The sequence below is a fragment of the Erythrolamprus reginae genome, chromosome 3 (assembly GCF_031021105.1).
Source record: "Erythrolamprus reginae isolate rEryReg1 chromosome 3, rEryReg1.hap1, whole genome shotgun sequence".
Lineage (NCBI taxonomy): Eukaryota > Metazoa > Chordata > Lepidosauria > Squamata > Dipsadidae > Erythrolamprus > Erythrolamprus reginae.
This window is the reverse complement of record NC_091952.1, coordinates 156,549,843-156,567,779: the sequence shown is the minus strand read 5'-3', so window position 1 is coordinate 156,567,779 and position 17,937 is coordinate 156,549,843. Positions and strand designations below refer to the sequence as shown.

The following is a 17,937-nucleotide window of genomic DNA, read 5'->3' as shown; positions in this document are numbered from 1 at the left end:
GGCTTCTCCAGAAAGGAAAAGCCTGCAAAAGAAATTGCAAGTCACTGGGATAAGTCTCACGCACTCACCCATCCATCCACTTTTTGTCTCTGCTCTTTTACTGCACTTTCAGTCGCCACACACGCCCATATTCTCTTCTCAACCCACACTACAACTTTATCCACCCTCTCCAACATACAGTATGTTGTATGTCTAGTGCACCCTTAAACACCCTCCCTGACTTCCCCCCAAACTCTTGCACCTTCTCACTCCCTCACTTAGCAGAAGCCACTTACCTGTCTCTGGCCTGAGATCTGCAATTTTTTGTTGTCTTCCCCACTGACATTGTCTGCCTAAAAACCATAGGATTTGGTTAACGGTGGTAATTGGAACTACGTTACTCAGTAATGAAAATTCTGGACTCAATTGCTGTTATAATTTGAGGACTACCTATAGCATGTTTCAAAGACAGACCATTAAAAATTAGCTTCATTGGAACTTCTTCAAATTAGGTTAATTAAACATTCACCTGGACAGAGCCAATCAGAACCGGCTTTCTAGAATTCTAGTGATTTGGTTCAATTAGAGCAGGGCTCCCCAAACTTGGCAACTTTAACATAGAAACATAGAAGATTGACGGCAGAAATAGACCTCATGGTCCATCTAGTCTGCCCTTATACTATTTCTTGTATTTTATCTTGGGATGGATATATGTTTATCGCAAGCATATTTAAATTTCATTACTGTGGATTTACCAACCACGTCTGCTGGAAGTTTGTTCCAAGCATCTACTACTCTATCAGTAAAATAATATTTTCTCACGTTACTTCTAATCTTTCCCCCAACTAACCTCAGATTGTGCCTCCTTGTTCTTGTGTTCACTTTCCTATTAAAAACACTTCTCTCCTGAACCTTATTTAACCGTTTAACATATTTAAATGTTTCGATCATGTCCCCCCTTTCCCTTCTGTCCTCCACACTATACAGATTGAGTTCATAAAGTCTTTCCTGATAAGATTTATGATTAAGACCCACCATTTTTGTAGCCTGTCTTTGGACCCGTTCAATATCGTTTTGTAGATGAGGTCTCCAGAACTGAGCACAGTATTCCAAATGTGGTCTCACCAGCGCTCTACACAGCGGGATCAAAATCTCCCTCTTCCTGCTTGTTATACTCTAGCTATGCAGCCAAGCATTCTACTTGCTTTCCCTACCGCCTGACTGCACTGTTCACCCATTTTGAGACTGTCAGAAATCACTACCCCTAAATCCTTCTCGTCTGAAGTTTTTGTTAGCACAGAACTGCCAATACAATAGTCAGATTGAGGATTCCTTTTCCCCAAGTGCATTATTTTACATTTGGAAACATTAAATTGCAGTTTCCATTGCTTTGACCATTTATCTAGTAAAGCTAAATTATTTGCCATATTATAGACGCATCCAGGAATATCAACCCTATTGCACACTTTAGAGTCATCTAGAGTTAAGACTTGTGGACTTCAACTCCTAGAATTCTCCAGCCAGCTATGCTCGTTGAAAATTACCAGAAAATTAGATTATTAGTCATAATCTCATCACTATTGGACCAAGCCTAGATATTTATGGAATTGAAACCAACAGAAGAAGAGATGAGTTATGAAAATTGACAGAAAGGTTAAATACTATTCTCCAGGAAGGAAACAGGGCAAACTATTATCATAGGCTGATTTAATATACAGTATTTACTTTTTCTTTATTAATGTCCTTTTTTAGTTCATAGACTAAATTACATTTTTAATTCATAGATTAAATTTTTTAAAGGCACAATTTCCTTATTTCATAATATTTTGGGGCAACATTTGGAAATAATTTGCTGCTTCTAAAATTATTATTGTTTGACTTTTATCTTAGTATGGATTTTTCTAACAATTCCTTATCCAAGCAGTAATTGTTAACTGAGGACTACCTGCAGAAAGCTTTTACACATAGAAAATATGCCAAGCATTTTAGGGAGGTTATTTCCTTATTTCAGACTAGAGAGGCACAGAGCAAATGCAATTGTACTGCATTTAGCAGCAGAGAGGAGCTTGAGCAGAGGTCTGCTTTTAGATATTCTCACAGGTGTTTGTGACAGTTCACCAGAGCAGGAGAGAGCAACAAAGTAAATTGAAATGTAAAGAAGCACACTGTCAACAATTTTTTTTGTTGCAAAAGGCAGTCTATAAGTGATTTTTGAAAGGAAAGAAAGGCGAATGTGTTGAATTTTTGTACCACTAAGATTATGTTCCCTTTTCTCATCTGTTTACATTGACTCTGGAATTAACTCCAGTTAATGGATTCATACAGTACATTGAATTGTAAACTAATGAAGTGAGCTGGGTTTGAACAATTCACCAAGCTACAAGACTAAGCTTGACATGCTGCATAAAGACACTTGCTAGATCATTAGTGAGCTGTGGGTATCATTTGTAACTTGATTCTGAATTGCCCTTGCTCAGCCTCAAAGCAGGTAGTTTAGAATATAAACATACTTTTTTTAGGGAAAAACAAATAGAAACCAATTAAAAAGAAATTCTGGAGTCCCTTGTCTTCTTTTCCTTCTCCAGTTCTTAGTTGAAAAAATATACACATGCAGAGGCAAATAGAAACATAGTTAGATGCAAGACTTGTGCCTATATCATATATATTTTAAAAAGCATTTTAAGTGTGGAGTTTACTGTTCTAAATAATGTAGTTGAGGTTCTTTCTCATATTTAATAATGAATGGCGAATATGGGCAGCACTCAATAACAAAATAATCACATGCAGCATCTCCTTCAAAATAAATATGTATGAGAATCAACTAATTTGAATGTTGCAAATTCCAACGTAGTGAAGCTACACACAGTTGTTTTTCTCTTCTCTCTCTGAACAGGTGCTCATTAAGCTATGGAAACATGAATGTAAGCGTGTTATCGCTGATCGTTTCACAACTCCCGAGGACGTGAAGTGGTTTGATCTGGCATTGGCAAAGCTAATTGAGGGAGAACTTGGCAGTGATAAGGCAGCACTAGTGGCACTTAACAAGGAAGCTTTCTTTGTTGATTTCTTAAGAGATGCACCTGAAGCAACAGGTAAACTTAATCTAAAATGAAAAAAAAATGCCTGATATTAGTACCATACCATAAAAGATTTAGGCTTGGAAGTGCTGAACAATTATACTTTCAAAACCTCATAGCTATTTATAAAATTTAATTAAGGAGATGGTGGAGGAGAGAGAATTGTTTGCAGGAGAGGTTGCAGCTTTAGCAGGAAGTATATCCTTTCTTCCATGCTGCAACCAAATATTTTGTAATCTCCATGCCTAGAATCTAGGCTCTAAAATTGTCTTTGTTAATGTCTGTAGAATCTACTTGCATATGCATGGCATGAAAACAGCTACTGCTGATCCTACAAAACAGGAACAAGCTAAGGTGTTCTCCAAGCCTGGTTCACATAAGACTGGATAAACCAATACTTTCTCAGTAGAGGAAGTCCCAGGTAGCTCCCAGTTAGTATGAAGGAATTATATACAATTTTTCAGAAATCCTCCGAAGTTATTTACTGATGTGATAAGCACCATTCCATAAAGATCTGCTTAATTATACCCATTTCCTCAGTACCTTTAAAGTGTGAATATTAGAAGAAGCATTTGCCCAGAGACTTTATGGATGATTGTTATGTCTGGCAGTTAGATTATTAGAAGGGACAGAAGAAGTAAAAGCAGGTTGATTTGCATGAGTTGCTGACAGTTTGAGCTTCAAACTAAGTCTGTCTTCAGTCTATTTTACATTCCAGTTTCAGAAGGCAAGATATCACCACCACTTAATTCAGAATGTATAATTCCAAGGATACTAACTTAGAATAGACTTCTAGCGAATCAAAACTTGTGATCAGAGTATGCTTGGAATTTTAATAATTGTACATGATGTTTTTAAATGGCTGCCATTAAATAGAAAGGAAGTAACTTCTAGGAGAGCATGTATGGATTCTCGCTGATATGAATCATGAGAAAGATTTGTGATACAGTGTCTTCCACACCATGTGACAAATATGTATCTTCAAGAAATAAGTAGGAAAGCCAATAAACAATCCTTTATAAGAAATAAGTTATATATTTTCTTTAAATGGAAACACATTTTATTTCATGCTAGGTCTGAAGGAAAAATCTCTGAAAGGTAAGCTAGAGGCTTCTGATCTTGTCAGATTTGCCTCATTTCTTCTAAAAAATTGAGTTCTGCACTTAGAAGTTCCTCTTAGATTTCATACACGTCGACGTACCAAGCACGGCTAGTTGTAGACAAGATAATGATTTTTATTTCTAATTTGCTTTAATACATAGTCTAATGGGGAATTATTTCTTAGATATATAGCATGCTTCTCAATAGTTGAGCCAGCAATCCGATAAAGCTGAAACTAAGCATTGACATGTTGTTGAGCAAATATAAATATTTCAGCCATATAAACAATGTAGGAAAAATATATTCTCAACATATGATGAAAAAGTTGGTAAAGCCAGTTGTCATAATACATAAACAAATTCCTAAAAGACTTGAAATGGTCTACAACTGGCATTTTTTTTTAAAAAAACCCTTTCCATTGTCAGAAAAAGCACTGCATAATTTTATTGAAGGTGCTTTAATGCTCGATTCAGCTTTTGAGATGAATTTACTTCGAGCAATTAACTGTAGTACTAGCATTTTGTTTTGCATGGTTCAAAAACTTTTAGTGCAAAGTATCTTTTATTTAAATTAATTTTGGTTGATGTAATATGCAAGTATGACATTTTGAAAAAATGGTTGAATGTCACCTTGGGGATATCCTTCTTTGAACTTGCAAATATGCTTTGAAAGCTTTTTTCTTACACTAGCATTCATATTGCTAAGCGTTACATCAATGTTCAAGATGTATTGACATTTTCTCATAAAGACGGGAAATTAATTGGCCAAATCTTCACTTTAAGAGGGAGTTATAAGAACATGATCTGAATGCATGGAAATAATTGTTGTATGTAAAGTCTTGCTTTCTATGTTTTTTCTATGTTTTTTTAATGGCCCACTTTTATAGACATAATGGTTACAATATACAACTCAGCATGTGTAGTTTCCAGTTTCTTCATAAGTGCTGCAGGTATTTTTCCACTCCTAGCAAGTCATCTATACCAGAGATCCCCAATCCCCAGGCCACAAGCCACTACCGGGCTGCAGCCCATTTGGAACTGGCATGTGCATGCAGCTCCACTTGGGCGAGCAATGGGTGTGTGCTTGCAGCTCCATTTGTGTAAGCAGTAGGTGCGTCTGTCCGCCACTTATGCAAATGAAGCTGCACAGACATGTGCTTGCTCGCGATCACGCGTATCCATTCCCTCTCCCTCTCCTCCTCCCCTCCCAATCCCTCTCTCCTCCCTCCCAATCTATAAAGCCAGTAATGTTGGGGATCACTGATCTACACATCTTGTTGTTTCTGTTCTTGGTTTCCCTACTGCATTATGTTATCCAGCTTTAGTTTATCTCTTCTCTTCATATTTAGCCTCTTATAATTTCTTCTCAGTAAATTCAGTAAACTCTAAGCTGAGAAGTAATACCATGCTGTGAAAAGAATTGTATTACAAAAGAGTTGTGATTAATTGGGACTCTGGAACACATATTTTGGCATTTAAGATTTCAGCATATAATATTAAATTATATATTTTCTAGAGAAAGCATCCAACTGGGACAAATTGGAGAGACTGCAAGGAAGAAATAGTTTGGTTAATTTGTTTGTGCACTGCTATGCATAATTGGATTGGGAGAAGAATGTGTATACCTTCAGTGATTGGATGCGGGGAAATTTTTTCAGGAAGTACAGTATTATAAACTTGTATAACTAATTAATACAAGTCTTCAAAATGCTTCAGAGTTGAAATAAACAAATTTCCATTACAATTTCAAAACAGACATTCTTTCCAACTACTGAAAAATCCCAGACTTTAAAAAGTGCTAATTTCAAGGCTGGACCAGTCTAGGAGGTTCTGAACTCAAAAATTTTAAATGTGAAAAATTTGAGATGCCTGTATTTAATTAAGAACACAATTCCTTGTTAAATCACACAAATTTTCAGTGTATTTGTTTAAAGCCCCGAAAAAGAGGAAGAATATTTCTTCATCCAATTGGGTCAGCAAAGTACCTAGGAGCTCACCAGCCACATCACTGCACAAACAGCCAAAATGACAGCTTTTAAAATTTCTATTTCTTCTCACTAATTAGGTAGGCCATTAAGTTGGAAGTCTGCTAAATCCCTGCTTCTGCACTGCTTCTCATTGTTGTCACCTGTTGCATTTGTAGTCATTAATATTCATGCATTTTAATGCCCTTCTTCATTTTTCAGGAGCAAGTAGACGAAAGTTAAAAGACACACAGGAATGATACACAAATTGATACTAATTGGAAGTGTTATTTTCTTATAGGAGAGGAACCAGAGGAAGTGGAAGCTGACATGCCTAAAATATATGAACCCATTGAATCTTTTGGCATCCTGAAGGACCGTTTGAACATGTTTTTGCAAATATATAATGAGAGTATCCGTGGGGCAGGGATGGATTTGGTGTTTTTTACTGATGCCATGATTCACTTAATTAAGGTAGCAGTGGAGTTTTGGTGATTTCAGATGCATGAGTTGAACCTTTGATGATCCATTAATTTTATCTGCACAAATTCTAACAATATTCAGATGTATTTAATGAAACTTTCTTGAATGAAGACTTACCCATGTGTACTCTAAAAAGTTTCAGAAAATACTGATCAGAGTGTTGGCACTAGAGACCAAGCAGGAAGAGGGAGATTGTGATCCCGCTATATAGAGCGCTGGTGAGACCACATTTGGAGTACTGTGTTCAGTTCTGGAGACCTCACCTACAAAAAGATATTGACAAAATTGAACGGGTCCAAAGACGGGCTACAAGAATGGTGGAAGGTCTTAAGCATAAAACGTATCAGGAAAGACTTAATGAACTCAATCTGTATAGTCTGGAGGACAGAAGGAAAAGGGGGGACATGATCGAAACATTTAAATATGTTCAAGGGTTAAATAAGGTTCAGGAGGGAAGTGTTTTTAATAGGAAAGTGAACACAAGAACAAGGGAACACAATCTGAAGTTAGTTGGGGGAATGATCAAAGGCAACATAAGAAAATATTATTTTACTGAAAGAGTAGTAGATCCTTGGAACAAACTTCCAGCAGACGTGGTTGGTAAATCCACAGTAACTGAATTTAGACATGCCTGGGATAAACATATATCCATTGTAAGATAAAATACAGGAAATAGTATAAGGGCAGACTCGATGGACCATGAGGTCTTTTTCTGCCGTCAGTCTTCTATGTTTTGATGTTTCTATATGATAAAAAACTGTAAAGATGAACATCTATAATATTTTTTTGACAATAAAAGGAAACAAAATTTTTATCTATTATTTAATTCCCATTCTTCTAATAAAATATGTCTTGCAAAATTATTGTAAATTCATTTGTAATTAAAAAAAATTCCATCCTGCACTCAGTCACCTACAGGAGTGAGCAAGGCTGATGCTGGATACTGTTCTAGATTTTGTAGAAATGCTAAACAAAAGAGCTGGTAACCTGAGACTGCCATTTTTTTTAAAGGCAGCTTTTGAGAATAACAATATTGTGGGTATAACTACGTAGAAGTGATATCAGTGAGAAATTGATTCATTCATTTGTGTCAAATACTAATTCTACTAAGGATGGGGAGGAAGGTTAACTAGCACCAACCCTACTATCAGGCATATGACAGCTATCTTGATGGCAAGAATAGTCAGTATTGTCTCTTATTCACCTGTCATCCCTGTAGGGTTCTGCTTCAGTCAGCGGTCCTGGTCTAATCTCTGTGAGGCAGAGCTTTATTTTTCTTTTAAAGATAGTTGGAGTGAGGTAGTCAAAAAAGAGATTTCTCAGTTAAGTAGAAATAAATCATTGTTTTAGTAACCAATAGATTGTGATATTGTTTTAGTGATGCTTTAGCTTACCACTGGCACTATATTTAATCAGGCTTCTTCTGTTTGACGGTACAGCATGATCAATGTGTAGAAACTATAACATTTTGAAGAGATAAATAATAATAATAATAATAATAATAATAATAATAATAATAATAATAATTTATTAGATTTGTATGCCACCCCTCTCCGAAGACTCGGGGCAGCTCACAACAATAATAAAAACAATAATATAGTAGAACAAATCTAATATTAAAAAGCATATAAAATCCTATCATATTAAAAAAAAAACCAAACAACACATTCATACCAAACATAAAACAAAATATAAAAGAGCCTGGGGGAAAGGTGTCTCAACTCCCCCATGTCTGGCGGTATAAGTGAGTCTTGAGTAGTTTACGAAAGACAGGGAGGGTGGGGACAGTTCTAATCTCCGGGGGGAGTTGATTCCAGAGGGCCGGGGCTGCCACAAAGAAGGCTCTTCCCCGGCGCCTGCCAAACGACATTGTTTAGTCGAAGAAGGCCAACTCTGTGGGACCTTATCGGTCATTGGGATTCGTGCGGTAGCAGGCGGGTGCCTGAGTCCTCAGAATATGAGTATATTAATGCAATCCCGATAGAACAGAAGATACTTTTCTGAGAATGCAAATAAAAACTCAAAATATACTTCCAAACCCAAATGATCCTCCTTATCAGAAAAATGTATTAAAGCAGTAATTGGTATCTCTATCGTTGCAATGACTCATTAGTAGTGACATTTTTTTGGTGTTAGTTGCCTGAACAATTATCCCAGATGAGCTTTGTGAAAAGATTCCCATTAGCAATTAATCAGTCCAGCTTATACCAGGTACTTGATCATATTATTTTAAACTAGACTCTCTACGTTGGATGTGATAGAAGATGCTGCGGGTTCAAATGCTAATCTATAAGAGTTCTGTTAATAAATAGGACAAGCACCACTTCATCCTTGAATACTAGGAAGCAAATTGTCTGTGGCCAAACCTGGAGTTTATGTTGTTGGAAAGAGTTTATGGAACGATTAATGCAAAGCCTGGGATCATCATTGTAACACCAATGTTAAAGACGTGGTGCAATGCAGGAACTTATCAAGTATCTGCTTAATATTGTGTTGTTATGAATATACAGCCAACGAAATTGTGCTGTGCTTTGTAGATCTCTCGTGTGATTCGCACTCCCCGGGGAAATGCCTTGCTTGTTGGAGTTGGAGGATCTGGAAAGCAAATCTTGACAAAACTGGCATCATTCATTGCAGGCTATGCTATATTCCAGATCACATTAACAAGGTAAACTGCTGAATAAAGCACAGCATCAAAATGGATGTTTTATTTATTTATTTATTGATTGAATTTATATGCTGCTCACTCCAAAACTGACTCAGAGCGGCTAACAGCAATCATAAATACAAAAGCAGTAAAAAGCAATAAAAATATAACAATAAAACAATTTCTTTTATAAAATAATAATTAATCAAATAATTAATATGTAAAACATATTATTGCGCTAGTTCCAATGTTAAGAAGTGCAGATTTATATAACCCACAGCCACTCCGTCTTATCAGGGTTGATTTTGAGTCTGTTGACACCCATCCAGTCCCCAACAGCCTCCAAGCACTGGCACATCACATCCACTGCTTCGTTGACTGGACATGGGGTGGAGATGTACAACTGGGTATCATCCACGTACTGATGATATCTCAACCCACGCCCTTGGATGATCTCACCCAGCGATTTCATGTAGATATTAAATAGCAGGGGGGAGAGGGCTGACCCCTGAGGTACCCCACAAGGGAGAAGCCTTGAGGTCGACCTCTGACCCCCCACTAACACCGACTGCGACCGACCGGAGAGGTAGGAGGAGAACCACTGAAGAACAGTGCCTCCCACTCCCAACCACTCCAGCTGGCGCAGAAGGATACCATGGTTGATGGTATTGAAAGCCACTGAGAGGTTGAAAAGCACCAGGACAGAGGATAAATCCCTGTCCTGGGCCCACCAGAGATCATCCATCAACGCAACCAAAGCAGTTTCCGTGCTGTAGCTGGGCCTGAATCCTGACTGCTGAGGGCCTAGATAATTGGCTTCTTCCAAGGACCGTTGGAGCTGAAGCACCACCACCTTCTCGACAACTTTCCCCATAAATGGAAGGTTGGAGTCTGCCTGATAGTTGTTGAGAATGGCTGGGTCCAGGGAAGGCTTCTTGAGGAGGGGGCGCACAAATGCCTCCTTGTAGGGATCCGGAAAGGACCCCCTCCCCAAAGATGCGTTGACAATCTCCTGGACCCAGCTCCATGTCAACTCCCTGCTGGCCGAGACCAGCCAGGAGGGACACAGATCCAGTAAGCAGGTGGCGGAACTCACAGCTCCAATGGCCTTGTCCACTTCATCAAGTGTCGCCAGATCAAACTCTTCCCAGACAGATGGACAAGTACAGGCCCCAGTCACCTCAACTGACTCGTTGTCAGTCGACTCTGTTATCCAATTGGAGTCGAGGTCCGCCCGGATCTGAGCGATTTTATCAGCGAAAAACATGTTAAAATCCTCGGCACTATTCTGCAAGGGCTCCCCAACTCCCCCCTGGTTAAGAAAGGAGCGGGTCACCCTAAACAGAGTGGCCGGGCGGGATTCCGCTGATGAAATCAAGGCGGCATGATACGTGCATCTTGCCGTCTTGAGCGCCACTTTGTAAGTCTTCATATGAGCTCTTACAAGTGTTCGATAGGATTCGGACTTACTCTTTCTCCATCATTTCTCTAGACGTCTCTTCTGGCGTTTCAAGTATATTCCATTTAAAAGAAGTAAATATAGTATTTGAGTAAGTGATAGGACTTTTATTTATCAAAACAGTTTGGCTTGGGTTGTTAATTATGTTTACATTGTATATTATCAAAATATTATACAGCTTAGAACAATGAAACAAAAATGAAGGATAAAATGGGTAGGAATAAATTTAAATAGTGGAGAAAATTAAAATGCATAGATATAACTATCTATAGATATACTACATATTTCTAAAAGAAACAACCATTAGAACAGGCACTGAGCAGAAAGGTCAAAACAAATTGTTCTCATTTTTAAAGCACCTAGTTTCAATCAAAATTATTTGTAGGCTAGGAAGCTTGGAATGTTCGTGACAATTTTATTTTTCTTTTTTCTAGATCCTACAGTGCATCTAATTTGATGGAAGACTTGAAACATTTGTATAAGACTGCTGGTCAGCAAGGAAAAGGAATCAGTTTCATTTTTACAGATAATGAAATAAAAGATGAAGCTTTCCTGGAGTATATGAACAATGTGTTATCATCAGGAGAAGTAGGCTTTTTGTCTTGGCATTGAGTTAGCCCTGGGTTTTCTGAAAAAGAGAGTTTGGCTGATAAAGCTGTAGTGGCAGACTGATTCTGTAAAGTTCTGTACTTGCGTTTATGGCTGATGAAAAAATTTAACCACTGAATACTGATTTTTGTCTAAATATAGAGCAGATCAAGCTCTTAGTATTTAGTTAATTTACTACTGAAGTACAATAAATCGGTAAAGACCGACAGAGAAAATCTTTAGTAGAATCACGCAGATTGAGTATATTTTATTTCTAGGGCAAAAACACAGGGCTTGCCAGTTGTCACTTTCCAAATATTACTGATAATCATCTCCCAGAAGCCTTAGCTAGCAAGGCAGATTAGGAGTTGTAATTCAGTAACATCTGGATGGCCACAGGAATAAAAAGGGAAGAGAAATGAAAACTAAATGTGAATATTTTATTGGCGTATCCTACTTTCCCCCATAAACTACTATTCAAAGTAGTTGACAATAAAATTGCAATGAATGGATTATAATTAACATACTTTAATTATCAATTATAAAGTCATGAAACACTCTAGCGATGAGCTCTTTAACTTCAACATTTCAAATGAATACAATCAACTTTTGGTAATGTATGAATGAACTATTCATATAAAGGTAGCTAAATGCTTTAAAAAAATAACAGCTGACTGTATGTGGGGTACAATAAAACTGTACTTCCCGTTTAGGTTTCCAACTTGTTTGCTCGTGATGAAATGGATGAAATCATTGGCGATCTCATTCCAGTTATGAAGAGGGAGCATCCACGACGTCCTCCCACCAATGAGAATGTATATGATTACTTCATGACTAGAGTTCGCCAGAACCTGCATGTGGTTCTTTGTTTTTCACCAGTGGGTGAAAAATTCCGAAACAGAGCTTTGAAGTTCCCTGCACTCATTTCTGGTTGCACTATAGACTGGTTTAGCCGCTGGCCCAAAGATGCCCTAGTTGCAGGTTTGACATGTTTGATGTTTATAATATTGTCAGTATTTATTTATTTTATTTTATTTATTTATTCATTTGTCCAATACACAATACATATGGAAGAGAATAGACATGAAGTAATATATATAAAGATAATATGTAAAAATAGAGGAGAAGATATATGAAAGGAAGAAAATATATATGATATATGAGATAAAGAAAAGACAGTTGGACAGGGGACGAAAGGCACACTAGTGCACTTATGTACGCCCCTTACTGACCTCTTAGGAACCTGGAGAGGTCAATCATGGATAGTCTAAGGGAGAAATGTTGGGGGTTAGGGGTTGACACTATTGAGTCCAGTAATGAGTTCCATGCTTCGACAACTCGATTGTAATTTTAACATGGTGAAAATCTCTTCTGTACTCATTTACTCTGGGGTCAGTTTTTAAAAAAATAAAAACTTTGAGTAGAATAGAAACGTTGTTGAATTCAAAATGGTAACAAAAGCTATTTTGGGGGTTGCTTTGATGCATACTCATTGATTATATCTTCCTCTCCTATTCCAGAGAAAAAAATAAATTTAGAATATTATCTACAAAATTTAAATGCATTATTTTTACATTTTGGAAAGACTTTGAAATGTTTTGGATAAATTAAAGTAGCCTTAGAATAAGGCAGTACAAGGAAATTACTGTGTTGACAGCATTTCAGTGTTGCTAATAGAGACTTTTCTGTCTCTACATGTGAAGCGTTAGTGATTGAGAAAACATATTGCAGTGGAATGTCTTTCTTTGAAACAGATAATTTGATGTGAGAAATGCAAATGACAAAATTAAATGAAGCCCATTTATTTATACCTAAAGCAAGGGGATTCTTAATTCCATCAAGACAAGAATACCAGCTTTGCTCCCAATAATTACAGGAGGAGGATTACCCATCAGTAAAAAGAAATAAGCTGATTTCACTCCTGAGATGATAAGCAGAGATCCTGTGATGTACAAATGAGAAAAAGCAGGAATAATAATGTCAAACCTCCTGCATCAAAAGAAAAGAAAAATATGTCAAGACTGCAATTACTTTGGCAATTAAAACCATACAGCTTCCTTTGCCTATAATTTACATGCCTTGAAAGTCAGATAGTTAGCAATAGTTTAATGTTATTGCATATATCAATATATTATAGTGTTTGAGGTCATGGGTCTAAATTTGAGACCATCAAGGGTATCTGCAGTTAAGAGGCACACCAAAAAATCAAGATGCTCATGCAGTTGAAGCCTGCTTCTTCTGTATAAACACAAAATATAAAAAGTGGGCAGGTTTCAAGTCATGAAGTTATAAGTACCATGTCAACCTACTGCCCACTGGAATTCCTCTGAATATCACCTAATTCATTCTTACCTGTCAACTATGCATGTCAGAGGAGCTTAGAAAGTTGGTTTTGCTTCTTTCAAGGAAGAGGAGAAGTCCATGACAATGAATGAGATGGAGGGGTGGGGAAGAAGAATAAGAAATAGGTCAGAAGACATCTTAAATTTCTCCTGCCAGTATACTGATAGGCATTAAATCTCATTTTAGTATCGGAGCATTTCTTGTCTTCATATGAAATTGATTGCACTGAAGATATCAAAAAACAGATGGTACAGTGTATGGGCTCCTTCCAAGATGGAGTTGCTGAACAATGTGTTGACTATTTTCAAAGATATCGTCGATCCACCCATGTGACTCCCAAGTCTTATTTGTCCTTTATTCAAGGATATAAAGCTATATACAAAGAAAAACATGCTGAGGTGCAGACCTTAGCCCACAGGTGAGGTGTTTTGATACTCTTATATAGTCAGTTATAGCTAAACTCAGTAACTAGTCTTAGTACTACTAAGGGAGTGATATATGTTTTAGACATCTGAATTATGTCTTAAACATAATTATGTCGAAAAAAAATTTCTTTAAAGAAAACTGTTTCAACAGAAAAAAGCATATAACTCTTCTCTGGTATAAGTTGAGAGGAGGAGAACTCATGGTCTAGAGCAGTGATGGCGAGCCTATGGCACAGGTGCCACAGGTGGCACACGGAGCCATATGTACTGGCACGCGAGCCATTGCCCTAGCTCAGCGCCAATAAGAATGTATGTGCTGGCCAGCTGAGTTTTGGCTCACACAGAGGCTCTGGGAGGGCGTTTTCAGCTTCTGAAGGGTCTCAGAGGGGATGGGAGAGAGTGTTTTTACCCTCCCCCAGCTCCAGGGAAGCCTTTGGAGCCTGGGGAGGGTGATACACGAGCCTACTGGGCCCACCAGAAGTCGGGAAACAAGCCATTTTTGGCCTTCAGAGGGCCTCCAGGGGTGGGGTGTGGGAAGCTGTTTTCATCCTCCCCAGGCATTGAATTATGAGTTTGGGCACTTGCACATGGGTGATAGCACACACCCCACACTCTTTCGGCACTGGAGGAAAAAAAGGTTCGCCATCACTGGTCTAGAGGTTAAAGCTACTGACTTATAGGCAGACTCCCCAGGTTCAAATCCTGAAAGGGAATGGCCATCTGATGAGAGCAAAACAGCTTGAAATAGACCTATACTAGTCTTCCTTTCTTTTCATTATCAGCAAAAATATGTTACACATATAGAATATAGTTTGTCGGCTACAAAAATTTAACTGCCTTGGATATGGCCCCTGGAGGGGCCGAGAGCCAAAAAGGAATTAGTATGCTCCCTCCCATATTTGGGTATACCAGGGTGATTCGACAGAAACACACACGCACACACACATCTCAAAGCATAGAACTTCACTTTACACAAAGTGAAATATTATATGAATATAATGATTTTATACATTTCAGAATGAATACTGGATTGGAGAAACTGAAAGAAGCTTCTGAATCTGTGGCAGCTTTGAGTAAAGAGCTGGAAGCCAAAGAGAAAGAACTTCAGATTGCCAATGAAAAAGCTGATATGGTAAAGTCCAGTGTGTTTATTTCAACTTTTTTACCAATGGGAAAACCTGGAAGAAAATTAGTTAGTGGACTTCTCCTAATTGATGCCCTTCTACACATGTAAATTTAAGTTATGATAATCTGAAGATTCTTGGTATTGGTCATTAAAAGGCAACATCATATAACATGCAGCTATTAGGACTCCTCCATCTTTAGTTCTTCTGCCTCTGGATGCCAGAATACCTGGCTATTTTGAAACAAGAAGAAAATTGCACTATAAGTCCTATAATTTCTTTAAAAAATTAAGAACCCACAAAAAATCATAGCCTTGCTTACATGGAGTTCAGCCAGCCTGAAATAATAAGTGTAAATGTTGGGTAACAAAACATTAGGTTGCCTCTGGCCTATGGGATCTCACTTTGCTTGTTTACTAAAACCAAAGCACTTTGCTAACTCTTGAGTATAACGTAAACTGTTGGCAAAGAAATATTTTCTGCAACCATAATTGCTTGTTTTTTCATTTATTTCCTTTCTTTTTTAATGTCCTCCATAGGTGTTAAAAGAAGTCACTGTGAAAGCTCAGGCTGCTGAAAATGTGAAAGCCGAAGTTCAGAAAGTGAAGGACAAAGCCCAGGCTATTGTAGACATAATTTCAGCAGACAAGGCTATAGCTGAGAGAAAATTAGAGGCTGCTAAACCTGCCTTAGAAGAGGCTGAAGCTGCTTTACAGGTTAATGAAGAATGAAAGGCTAATCCACTGTCTGCCTCGCACAGATATGCTATCCTCTCAGAAATATACCCCAGATTGGAAATTAATGTGTGGGCTTCCTCCTTTCCCTTTCCCATCATGGGTGAAATTATGTCAATAGCAGTTCAGGTTCCCCACCCCATACTTGGGGTTTAGTCTCTTTGTGTAAAACATACTTTTCACACAGAGAATAAACTTTGAGTATGAAAACAATTTACAAAAAGAAGACAACACATAGTGTAATAACTCTCAAAGCAAGGTTGAATCAAGCAAGGTTTATTTCGCTAACAGGACAAGGAAGTCAATTCAGTCAAGAAGCAATGGAGTACAGTATTGAGAGCTCTATACAATGACAGTTCTCCTATTTATACAATCTAGCCCAGCAACAGGGCAGTTTTACAAAGATACATTTTAAGCACCAAAAGAAGGCAAGCAATCAACATGCAATAAACAAATCTGAACTTTTGACTTTTACCCTATCTGGGTAGGTCACCCAGGCAAATATCTAACACATAGCATTGGTGATAAATCCTGCAATCTCCAATTTAACAGGAAAGGTATCTATTATTTGTGAAAACATGTCAAAGAATTAAAAAAAAAAACCCACCTCCTGCCATAGCATCCTTACAGTTACTAAAATCTACACAGAGTACCAAATGAACTTCATTTATTAGAAGAAATTAATCACATGCTTCTGAATCCAAATGCTGCATCGTCTGCTTCTTTCAAGGTCTGCCAATATTAAAGATTGTCAGGATTTTCATATATCAGGCAGTCTCCTGTAGGTCCTACAATGCAATTAATGTTATTAAATATAAACTTCCAAGGAATCACTGTCAATACATAGGTAAAATGACTGATTTGCATTCACAATTTACAATGTGAGCCAACCATTTGGCAGAAAGCATTAGACGAATTAACTGCAGGCCACATCAATTCAAATAACCACTGCCTGTTTAATTTGACAGAAATAGAACTACAGTACTATCTGATGCAGAAACATGGAGAAATGATGTGATACATACCGTACATTATGATTGTGGTATGGGGAATAGCATCTAACATTATTTACCGATTCCAAATATGTTTTGTTCTCCAGCAACCATATTAACCACAATAATCCCTTAACTTCAGAGCGGCTGAAGGCAGAAGTTGAAACTATTATTCTATTTTATCAATTTGTAACAGCTAATCTCATAAGCAGACTTCAAATGTTTTTCTGTGTGCGCACTTATGCAGAAGCACATGCCCATGTTCATATATTAACTATTGTAGAATAGAATAGAATAGAATAGAATTTCATTGGCCAAGTGTGATTTGACAAACAAGGAATTTTAATAAGGCAAAAACTTCCTTATTACATGGGCATGTAATGCAATAACATGGGTAATGTTATTGGAAGCAACAAATAATATGATTTGCACTGTTTAACCTACAACTGCATACCAAAATATGCTGCTCATCGAGGTCCTGACTTAACTATGAAATGTTAATTACTTTAATTTCTAAATATACAGTAATTTGGTATACAGTAATCTACTGATATTGAACCCACCGTGGAACGCCTTTAAATAAAAAGCCTGCTGATTTTATTCAGTCACTTAAAAAATGCTGTTATAATTCCTAATGCTGTCCATCCTTTCAATAATGTAGACAATCAAGCCGGCAGACATTGCCACTGTCCGTACGCTGGGTCGGCCACCTCACCTTATCATGCGTATCATGGACTGTGTGTTGCTGCTATTCCAGAGGAAAGTAAATGTTACTAAGGTAGACCCAGAGAAAAACTGCATTATGCCATCGTGGCAAGAGTCCTTGAAACTGATGACAGCAGGAAACTTCTTACAGAACTTGCAGGTATACCAAAAGAGTTTTAGTCTGGATTTAGTATGTTTAGGATTGAGACACTGCACTGCTGCCTTCTGCAGCTTGACAATTAGCAGTTGGAAATTATACAGAACAGACTGATTACCTATTTTTTTTTATTATTATTATTATTATTATTATTATTATT

At 37.5% G+C, this 17,937-nt stretch overlaps 1 protein-coding gene across 3 annotated transcripts in view; it reads left to right on the top strand.

Moving 5' to 3' along the window:
- Nucleotides 1–17,937, top strand: part of DNAH5 (dynein axonemal heavy chain 5) — a 189,312-nt gene that overhangs the window by 121,363 nt on the left and 50,012 nt on the right. For all 3 annotated transcript variants that reach the window (XM_070747103.1, XM_070747104.1, XM_070747106.1), the window contains 9 exons: nucleotides 2,873–3,071; nucleotides 6,422–6,594; nucleotides 9,141–9,271; nucleotides 11,144–11,297; nucleotides 12,011–12,278; nucleotides 13,827–14,058; nucleotides 15,083–15,197; nucleotides 15,729–15,905; nucleotides 17,577–17,780. In XM_070747103.1, coding sequence (XP_070603204.1) covers nucleotides 2,873–3,071; nucleotides 6,422–6,594; nucleotides 9,141–9,271; nucleotides 11,144–11,297; nucleotides 12,011–12,278; nucleotides 13,827–14,058; nucleotides 15,083–15,197; nucleotides 15,729–15,905; nucleotides 17,577–17,780 — 1,653 coding nt within the window. The remainder of the gene's footprint in view (nucleotides 1–2,872; nucleotides 3,072–6,421; nucleotides 6,595–9,140; nucleotides 9,272–11,143; nucleotides 11,298–12,010; nucleotides 12,279–13,826; nucleotides 14,059–15,082; nucleotides 15,198–15,728; nucleotides 15,906–17,576; nucleotides 17,781–17,937) is intronic.